General features: G+C 45.9%; 1 protein-coding gene across 1 annotated transcript in view; it reads right to left on the minus strand.

Annotated features, from left to right (window-relative positions):
- The window catches only part of CHN2 (chimerin 2), a 183,285-nt gene extending 178,428 nt beyond the window's left edge, over window positions 1-4,857 (minus strand). Inside the window, exon 1 of the mRNA XM_088445461.1 lies at window positions 4,626-4,857. Within this exon, the coding sequence (XP_088301587.1) occupies window positions 4,626-4,763 (138 nt within the window). The 5' untranslated portion in view covers window positions 4,764-4,857. The remainder of the gene's footprint in view (window positions 1-4,625) is intronic.
- Window positions 4,858-10,937: the final 6,080 nt, after the last annotated feature.

Consider the following 10,937-nt stretch of genomic DNA (forward strand, 5'->3'; position numbering starts at 1 on the left):
GGAGATTTGGGAGGTATGCCAAAGCTGACTATTAGCCTGCACAGCAGCTTCCTGGTTCAGCTCTGGTTCAGTAAAAGGCTTGCTAGGCAAGCTGCCGAGGTACTCACATTATGACAGGTTACAAATATGCTGGGTCCCACTCACAACCAATCAGAATTCATTGTAGAACAGGAACCTGAGCTACTACCAGCCAGCATTGGAACTGTATGACAATTGTTCCGCTGTTGGGTGGGAGTAATATCAGTGGTGAAAAGGATCACCCAGCAACAAGAGCTGCTGATAACAGTGTTTCCTTATAGCAAAAAAAAAAAAAAAAAGCTTGAGGACCCTCTTTTGACTTGGGGTCTTGGGATTTTGTCTTTGCTTGTCTCCTAGCGCTGGTCCTAATTAGAGCTCAGGTGTGTTATCTATATATAGGATCACCTTGAACTCTCCTCCCCCTCTATGGTTGCCTGATAAAGGTCAGTTTTATTTTCTGCACTAGACTGTGACCAGCTGCTGGAGTTTAGTGCAAGAGACAGAGAAGAGCTGCTATCGTATAATAGCAGATTCTAATAGTAGGTCAGAGACTCGATGGAAACATAAGTGCAACAACTTGGCCCATGAGTTGGCCACATACCTATAGTAAGACAGATGACTGCACAAATGACTAGCAAAGAGGAAATCACCAGGATGTGCATGCAGCATAGGCTTTTATGCCTGGAGTCGCTATATAGTGTCCTGAACTCCAAACATGACACTCCTGAGCTTAATGTGTGCAGGCACCTTTACACTGGTAATGTGTGAGTAGTAATGGTCTGATTGATAAATGGTGCAGAATCCCTGTGGAGAAGGGCCAATACATTCTACCAACTTCACTTTGGGAGCTATACAGCTTCTCCCATTATTGAGATAAAGTACCAACTAATCAGCTTATGTCATTTTTCTAGCACAGTTTGTAAAATGACACATAGAAGCTGATTGGTTAGTCTCTCTCCAAGGCTTGCTACATCTCCCGCTTAATCTGTCCGACCAATCATCAATTTTGCCTTACTGCAGCTCCATTCCACTAGGCAATGCATCTCTCAGCACTTTAAACTTAGGACTGTTCCATGGATTTTATGTTGTAATATATATATACGGTCTGTGAAGTGCTATAGTTTATAGGTGGCTTATTACAATATTAATATGGAGGCCCAGATAGTTCATAACCCTATTTACTTTATAAGTATCTATATCGCCTGGTAACTTTAGCAGAAATGGGACCCGGCTACTGGAGTCAGACGTTCATGCAGTACTATCTAATGCATGAATTCCTACAGTAGATATATTTTACAACAACTCATCCTGCAGGCCTAACCGTCTTTACATTATCATCTCATGTGCTTTTACTCATTATATTACCTCAGTGACACAGTGACATAAACCTGCCCAAAGGGAGGTGAAGATCTCCCGTGACTGAAGTACTCGCTAATTTGTTTGCCAAAGAAGGTCGGAGAAACATGAACTCAAATTGCCTGTGAAATCCATGACCCGTGTTACTTCCTTAAGTCAAGTATAACTAAATCACATCAACACTCCAAGCACTGAGGGAGAACATACAAAAGGTTGCTGGCACTTGTAATAAAGATAACGGTTACTTGATTTGAGTTGAAGAACATGCAGCAATTGTCTGGGCATGCTCTGCTTATGGATTTACAGAATGTCTGTATTTCTACACTCATTTTATGCAGTCTGCTAATAAGTAATAGTCTATAATTTGTCCCTGTCCCCGTCAGTTGTCACCTAATGTCTGGCTTCTCCCAGAGAAGAGTTTATGAAAGTATGTACATATGGTCTACTTTCAGATATATTTACTGTTCTGGCTTGTATATGCTTTCCTGCAATTCTTACCAAATAGATTTCTCTGTATTTAGCATTTCTTTCTATGCTTATCAGTCATATCTGTACATCAGACTTTCTAACAGTAGGAAAGTGAGGATTCTACACTGTTAAATACGATTGGTGCTCAGTTCAACCAAGACAGCTGCAAGGGAGTATGGACTTCGCTGCCAATGACACACAGGTTGTAGAACCCTTGCCCAAGTTCCCTGCATGCCCGGCATGTAAGACAGATGCCAATAAGGAATGTCAGGGAATCCGGTTTGGAAAAGGTCAGACAGATAAAGTACCAAATCAAAACACAGGATAATGGTCAGGGTAATCCAAGGTGGGCTATAAGCAAAGGTCAGGGAATTAAAGCCAAGCCAAAGTTCAGGTAGACTGGCTGTGACACACAGGACCTCATTCAGAGTTGGTCGTTGCGGCCGCACGGTCGTACGGGAAAAGGGGCCGGATATGCAAATGATTCCCTCGCAAGTTGTGTCCCTAAGTTCGGATCGGTAGCTGGCCGACCAAGGGGAGGAAGCGGCCGGAAGACAAAAAATACGCCCCCTTCTCATACGCATTACACGTCATTTCCGGGCATATAAGGATTAATCGAGACCATCGGGAACCATCGGAACTGGTCGTAGAGCTTAAGGTTGACCATACCCTCTCTTAAGCTCTACGATCATGTCAGTGTAAAAACCTCCCATGTCACATGTGCCATGACGCTACTTTGTTAATTACGCACTCCCATAAAACGCTGTTCGCATAATTAGGCACGCCTGCGTTCGGATCTCCACTCCTCCGTTTTCAAGCACCTTCCCCTGTTACCACCCACAAACGCCTCAATCTGTCACTCAAACTACCGACCTGGCTGTGTAAAAGGAGAGAGAAATTTCTGATCGTAGCAGCAAGTTTGCGCACATGCATTGCGAACTTTTACGCATGCGCAGTTCAGCGAACATCGGTGGCGTATGACCGTGCGGCCGCAACGACCGACTCTGAATGAGGTCCACAGTGTGGGATAAGGCTGAGAGATGCAGAGTGTTATGAGGCTGGAGAGACGGGGGATAAGATTGGAGAGCATTGGGGATGAGCTGATGGCCGACCGGCCTGTGCCTAATGCTGGCCATACAGGCTACAATTATTGGGGCGATCCGCCTAATATCGGCGGATCGCCCCGATAATTGTAGCGTGTGTGCGGGTGACCGAGGATTAAGTATTGCTCGGTCGGGCATGCAGGATTGTCCAGCATGCCCGTCCGATGCGATATTTACCCGGTAAACTGTCGGCCGCATCGGGCAGTGTATGCCCAGCGCGGCCGACAGACAGACATTTCCTGTGTTCCTTCCTACGGAAGGAACAGGGTAATGCTCTTCCCCCGGGGGCGGAGCGCGGATGTCGGGCTGATACACTGTGAGATTTCTCTCACAGTGTATGCCGGCGACATCTGCGGCTGGCAGGCTGCCACATAAAATGTCTGTCGGTCTGACAGACATTTTATCTGGCTGTGTATGCCCAGCATAACAAGTATTATATGGAGGTCACAAATGCTGTCTGTACTATATGGCGGTCATTAATGTTGTCTGCATTATATGGCGGTCACTAATACTGTCTGCATCATATAAAAGTCATATATTTTGAGGGTGACTTCTATCTACTGGGGCGGGGCGCCGAGATTAGTCTTTTCCCTGAGTGACAGAAAGCCTAGCTCACAGCTGAAGCACCCAATCAGCTTCTACCTATCATTTGTCTGGCACAGTTTATAAAATCACAGTTATATTTTGATTGGTTGCTATGGGCAACTTCACTACCTTTTTCTCTTTACGAGGTTTGATACTGTACATCTCCTCCTAGGTCCCAAAGAGCTCCATTACACTGTGACAAACATTAATGCATCTGAACTCTTGGACATTGAAACTGATGTGAAACAAACCAAGTTCTTATTGGAAGTTTTGTGTGTGTTTATATTTTCATTCACTTATTTTTGAACTATCTGAGTTACAAAACATTTACTAGGCTCTTTGAATGAATAAAATTAATAAAAAAAAAAAAAAAACAATGAACCCCAAACATCTTCTCAGTAACTACAAGCATCACTGCCTGCCTATCTATACTCCTCATGACACAGGACCTGATTCTGAGTCACTCGCAATGCCGAGGGTTCATGTAGTTGAGTGATTATTTGCAGCTGCACATGCACAAAAACCTCTGATGCATGCATCACACAAAGCGTACGCACATAGATGGTGCTGCTGCGACCAGGACACACTGTATCAGAGAGGTGGCAGAAAAGTGATGGGCGTTCCTGGGCGGTGACTGGGAGTTGGCTACTAGTGCATGCACCAATGGGCTTTTCAGTGGGCGTGGTATGGGAGTGTCACTGGCGTGTCAATGCAAGTAGCTGAGTTCCCAGACACACAGCCGCAGGCATAGGAGGTTGTGGTCAGACGGAGAAACTGCTCCTGCCACAGGGCTGGTGCAATTTCCGATGGTGCGACCAATGGGGGTGTATCAGGACACACCAATCGGTATTGCAGCGTGCATAGAAACTAAAAGTGGGTGTCTCAGTCCTTGCACATTCGGGCGCACAGATGTACACAAGGGAAGGCGATTGTATGCACTTTGCATAAACACACCAACCACTAATACATGCTGCTGCATTCGCTTTTGTGTGTCACTCAGAATCAGGCCCAAAGGATGCCGGCTACAACTACTTACAGCTAGGAATTCCCCTGCAGTTACTTCTCATTACTGAAAACAAAAATGTCACTGCTCACCTTTTCCACAGAGGTATTTCCCTCAGTAGGCACCTGAGCTTTCTTTGATTCGCTCTTTGTTCTGCTCAGCCTCCTGTTAACTTTCTCTTTTAGTAAGGATGTGTATCCAACATGTTCATAAATGGGGTTGGTTGTCATTTTTGCAATGTACTCCGCAGCTTTAGTCTCTATGTACAAGGTTATAAGGCCATCAGTTACCAAGTCATGTATTGACTCAAATCTCTTCTCCCCCACAAAGTGCTTCCCATCATAGAAAAGTCTGTAGTTCAACGTTTGGTGACCAAACCTGGACAGACGGCAGAAATGTCAGGAAAACTGTACATGATTCTGATACACAATATACAATGCAAGTTAGTAACTACTGTATATCAGGCCTGGCCAAACTGTGGCTCCCCAGCTGTTGTGAAACTACAAGTCCCAGCATGCCCTGCCACAGTTTCGCTATTAGGGAATGCTAAAACTATGGCAGGGCACGCTGGGACTTGTAGTTTCACAACAGTTGGAGAGCCACAGGTTGGCCAGGTTCTGATCTATATGAATATCTAGTAATTAGGAACAGATGTTAAATGTTTGGTTATTTTTTATTGGAGAAAATGACAATGTATGGAAATATCCTATGTACAATACATTATACACCAGACACACTCACAGAGGGCCTGATTCAGAGATGGATGCACTTAGCACTGCTGCTGTATCTTTGTACCAAGTGGCAGCGCTAAAATATGCAAAACCCGCAGAGGAAGCATTGGATCATCTGCATGACCATCGGACATCGGACTCTCAGGATGTGACCATCGGACTCTCAGGATGTGACCATCGGACATCGGACTCTCAGGATGTGACCATCGGACATCTGTGTAACTCTCAGGTTACTCGGGATGTCCGGCAAAATCACAACTTCGGCACACCCAGAAAAAGGGGGCCAACATTCCGTAACGTTTCCTTTCGCCGCCCCCAAACATCAGCAGCATTTCAATCAATGCGGCTTCTGTGCACGCGCAGATCTAAAAAAATCGGCGATTGTGCGTAAACATTGGGTTTTTGTACATCTCTGAATTAGGCCCAGAGAAATTACTTTTCCCTGTATAATGCTGGCCCACACAATACACATGCCCAGATCAGTACCCCAACACTTCCAACATTGTCCAAGTCATGCACAATAGGATACAATGCTGTGCTCCCATCATATCAGCTGATTGAACCTAGGCTACATTATGACTATTATGTTAAAATGAAAAAGAAATGCAGATTAATATCAGGTGAACATTGTAGAACACTGCAATTTCCAGACCATGAATTTTGGCGTTTTAAAGTGAGGATACACTCATACCCCTTTTACACCAGAGCTAAAACCCGGGTTATTGCAGGGTTAACCCGGGTAGCTCCTTGGTGTAAAAGGGGACAGGGTTGAATTCCCAGGTGGAGTGACCCGGCAATCCAACTGATGTAACTTGCAGGGTTTTACACGGGAATGACCCATGAAACTCTGCAGTGTAACCAGCGCGATCTGGGTCATGATGACCTGGATCGTGCTGCATGCCTGCCGATTGGCCGGCCTCAGTGGCGCTTGGAGATGACATCATCTCCAAGCATCCACTTCAACGCCGGAAAAGCCGGATCACTGCAGACCCGTCTCCGGTGTGAACGGCGCCGACTCCTGGAATATCCTGACCGGGTAAATTCCGGGTCTGATCTGGTTTGGAACCCTGTTCCAAGCTCCGGGTCTGACCCGGAATGTAGGTATAAAAGCAGTATCAGTCAGCATACCATGAAAGTGAATAAGGACCACTGTTACACCATAATGTTTCCGCACTCACAGTCCTGTATTTCCTAGTCAGAAAACAGCTGTGGTCTAAAATGTCCCTTTGACATTGCCCTTAGACGTCAGCCCAGGTAATGGCATTCTGTATTGTGCTTCTGTAAAATCCGCAAACACTAGACCTACATGATATTCAGCTACTTTACAGACTACAGGACCATGTTTATACTCAATCCGATAGTAACAATTAGGGGTGAGCGGGTTCGGATTTCTGAAATCCGAACCCCCCCGAGCCCCCCCGATCCGAGTCCGATCCGAGTCAGGCTCGACTTTTCCCGCCTGACTCGGATTCTGAAATCGAGGCAAAACGTCATCTTCCCGCCTTCCGAGTCTCGCGGGTTTTGGAACCTATATAAGGTACCCACGTCGGCGCCATTTTCTCACTCGGCTGTGGACAGTGAAGAGGGAGGGTGGGAGTTAGGGCTGTGTAGTGTAGTGTAGTGCTGCTGTTGTCCACTACTTCAAAGTCCATAGGGGCTGGCTGTGTTGTGCTGTGCTGCTGTTGTTAATAGGGGCTGTGTCCACTACTTCAAAGTCCATAGGGGCTGGCTGGACTGTGTTGTGCAGTCAGTTCTCCATAGGGGCTGTGTCCACTCCAAAGTCCTGTGCAGTGTCCCAGTCCTAAAGAGGTGCTGTAGTGTTGTCCAGGGGGTGCTCTGTCCATCAGGGGTGCTCCCCCCAAGTGCTAAAAATATAATATATTTTCTGTGTTTGTGAATTGTGTGCGCAGTAGCCGCACGTGCATCAACAAAGTAGTGCCAAGCGTGCGCCTGTGTCATAAGTAAAGGGCCGGCTGGCTTGACCGTTAAGGGTGCTGTAACCCCCGAAAGTACACTCCAGTCCAAACCAAAAAAAAAATTATTTTCTGTGTTTGTGAATTGTGTGCGCAGTAGCCGCACGTGCATCAACAAAGTAGTGCCAAGCGTGCGCCTGTGTCATAAGTAAAGGGCCGGCTGGCTTGACCGTTAAGGGTGCTGTAACCCCCGAAAGTACACTCCAGTCCAAACCAAAAAAAAATTATTTTCTGTGTTTGTGAATTGTGTGCGCAGTAGCCGCACGTGCATCAACAAAGTAGTGCCAAGCGTGCGCCTGTGTCATAAGTAAAGGGCCGGCTGGCTTGACCGTTAAGGGTGCTGTAACCCCCGAAAGTACACTCCAGTCCAAACCAAAAAAAAAATTATTTTCTGTGTTTGTGAATTGTGTGCGCAGTAGCCGCACGTGCATCAACAAAGTAGTGCCAAGCGTGCGCCTGTGTCATAAGTAAAGGGCCGGCTGGCTTGACCGTTAAGGGTGCTGTAACCCCCGAAAGTACACTCCAGTCCAAACCAAAAAAAAAATTATTTTCTGTGTTTGTGAATTGTGTGCGCAGTAGCCGCACGTGCATCAACAAAGTAGTGCCAAGTGTGCGCCTGTGTCATAAGTAAAGGGCCGGCTGGCTTGACCGTTAAAGGGTGCTGTAACCCCCGAAAGTACACTCCAGTCCAAACCAAAAAAAAAATTATTTTCTGTGTTTGTGAATTGTGTGCGCAGTAGCCGCACGTGCATCAACAAAGTAGTGCCAAGCGTGCGCCTGTGTCATAAGTAAAGGGCCGGCTGGCTTGACCGTTAAAGGGTTCTGTAACCCCCAAAGTACACTCCAAACCAAAAAAATATATATTTTCTGTGTTTGTGACTTGTGTGCACTGTGGCTGCACGTGCATCAACAAAGGAGCAGCGCCAAGCGTGCGCCTGTGTCCCATAAGTAAAGAGCCGGCTGGCTCATTTCTTAAAGGGTGGTGTAACCCACAAAGTGCACTACTCACCAGCAAAAATAAAAAAATATTTTCTGTGTTTGTGTGCGCTTTAGCCGCACGTATATATATCAATATAACATAAATGGAGGACCAAACTTTCTCTGATAAAAATAAAATAGGGAAAGATCAAGAACCACTTCCTACTAGTGCTGTTGCTGCTGCTGGGAGTTGTTCATCATCCCAGAGAGGAAGTAGGAACATCACTACTTTTACTAAACAATTGACCCTCCAACAGTCCCTAGCGATGAGGATGAAGTACGACAGCAGTCATCCTGAAGCAAAACGTATAACTGAGGCCTTGACTGCTATGTTGGTGTTAGACGTGCGTCCGGTATCCGACATTAGTGCAGTGGGATTTAGACAATTGATGGAGGTAGTGTGTCCTCGGTTCCAAATCCCGTCTAGATTCCACCTGCATCCTCAAAGCAGCAGCGACAAGCGTGCGTCTGTCTGTTAAAGGGTGGTGACACCCTCAAAGTGTGCTACACAAACAATTAAAATATTGTTCTTTTTTTTTCTGTCTTTGTGAAATGTGTGGGCTGTAGCCGCACCTGCATCCTTAAAGCAGCAGCGACAAGCGTGCGTCTGTCTGTTAAAGGGTGGTGACACCCTCAAAGTGTGCTACACAAACAATTAAAATATTGTTCTTTTTTTTCTGTCTTTGTGAATTGTGTGGGCTGTAGCCGCACTTGCATCCTCAAAGCAGCAGCGACAAGCGTGCGTCTGTCTGTTAAAGGGTGGTGTAACTCTCAAAGTGCTCCAAAAAAATCAAAAATTTTTTTTTAATGTGTTTGTGACTTGTGTGCGATGTAGCCACACTTGCATCCTCAAAGCAGCAGCGACAAGCGTGCGTCTGTCTGTTAAAGGGTGGTGACACCCTCAAAGTGTGCTACACAAACAATAAAAATATTCTTCTTCTTTTTTCTGTCTTTGTGAATTGTGTGGGCTGTAGCCGCACCTGCATCCTTAAAGCAGCAGCGACAAGCGTGCGTCTGTCTGTTAAAGGGTGGTGTAACTCACGAAGTGCTCCAAAAAATAAAAAACTATTTTTTTAATGTGTTTGTGACTTGTGTGCGATGTAGCCGCACTTGCATCCTCAAAGCAGCAGCGACAAGCGTGCGTCTGTCTGTTAAAGGGTGGTGACACCCTCAAAGTGTGCTACACAAACAATAAAAATATTCTTCTTTTTTCTGTCTTTGTGAATTGTGTGGGCTGTAGCCGCACCTGCATCCTTAAAGCAGCAGCGACAAGCGTGCGTCTGTCTGTTAAAGGGTGGTGACACCCTCAAAGTGTGCTACACAAACAATTAAAATATTGTTCTTTTTTTTTCGGTCTTTGTGAAATGTGTGGGCTGTAGCCGCACCTGCATCCTTAAAGCAGCAGCGACAAGCGTGCGTCTGTCTGTTAAAGGGTGGTGACACCCTCAAAGTGTGCTACACAAAGAATAAAAATATTCTTCTTTTTTCTGTCTTTGTGAATTGTGTGGGCTGTAGCCGCACTTGCATCCTCAAAGCAGCAGCGACAAGCGTGCGTCTGTCTGTTAGAGGGTGGTGTAACCCTCAAAGTGTGCTCCACAAACAATAAAAATATTCTTTTTTTTTTTTCTGTCTTTGTGAATTGTGTGGGCTGTAGCCGCACTTGAATCCTCAAAGCAGCAGGGACAAGCGTGCGTCTGTCTGTTAAAGGATTACATCGGTGACAGCATCCAAGTAGGCATGTCAGACAGTCCGTACCTGTACTGGCAGGAAAAAGAAGCAATTTGGAGGTCCCTGTACAAACTGGCTCTACTTTACCTGAGTTGCCCCCCCTCCAGTGTGTACTCCGAAAGAGTGTTTAGTGCAGCCGGGAACCTTGTTAGCGAAAGGCGTAGGAGGTTGCTTCCACAAAATGTGGAGAAGATGATGTTCATAAAATGAATGATCAACTCTTCCAGGGAGACCAGCCTCCAGAACGTACAGAGGGACCTGTGGTTCCAGCAGGGACGAATTAATACTCTGTGAGGATGAGGATGTACATAACACTGAAGAGGGTGAGGAATCTGTGGATGAGGAGGATGAGGACGACTTCTTGCCTCCGTAGAGCCAGTTTGTGCAGGGACAGATTAATTGCCAGCTTGTTTTGTGGGGGCCCAAACGAACCAATCATTTCAGCCACAGTTGTGTGGCAGACCCTGGCGCTGAAATGATTGGTTTGTTAAAGTGTGCATGTCCTGTTTATACAACATAAGGGTGGGTGGGAGGGCCCAAGGACAATTCCATCTTGCACCTCTTTTTTTTCTTTGCATTATGTACAGTTTGGGGCCTAGTTTTTCAATGCCATCCTGTCTGCCACTGCAGTTTCACGCCTAGATGGGTCACGTGTTTGTGCCGCCCACTCGTGTCGCTTAGCATAGTCATCCAGCTACCTCGGTGCAACCTTTTGGACATAAAAACACTATTGTGAGGTGTGAGGTATTCAGAATAGACTGGAAATGAGTGGAAATTAAGGTTATTGAGGTTAATAATAGCATAGGAGCAGAAAAACCTACAAATTCTGTGATTTTAGCTGTTTTTATGCTTTTTTTCAAAAAAATACAGATCCAAAACACAAAACCCAGAACCCAAAACACGGAAGGGTGGTTTTGGCAAAACCAATCCAGATCCAAAACACGAAGAAAGATCCAGATCCAAAACCAAAACACAAAACACGAAAAGTGGCCGG

This window comes from Taudactylus pleione, unplaced genomic scaffold (genome assembly GCF_031769625.1).
Source record: "Taudactylus pleione unplaced genomic scaffold, aTauple2 ptg000380l, whole genome shotgun sequence".
NCBI classification, from domain to species: Eukaryota; Metazoa; Chordata; class Amphibia; order Anura; family Myobatrachidae; genus Taudactylus; species Taudactylus pleione.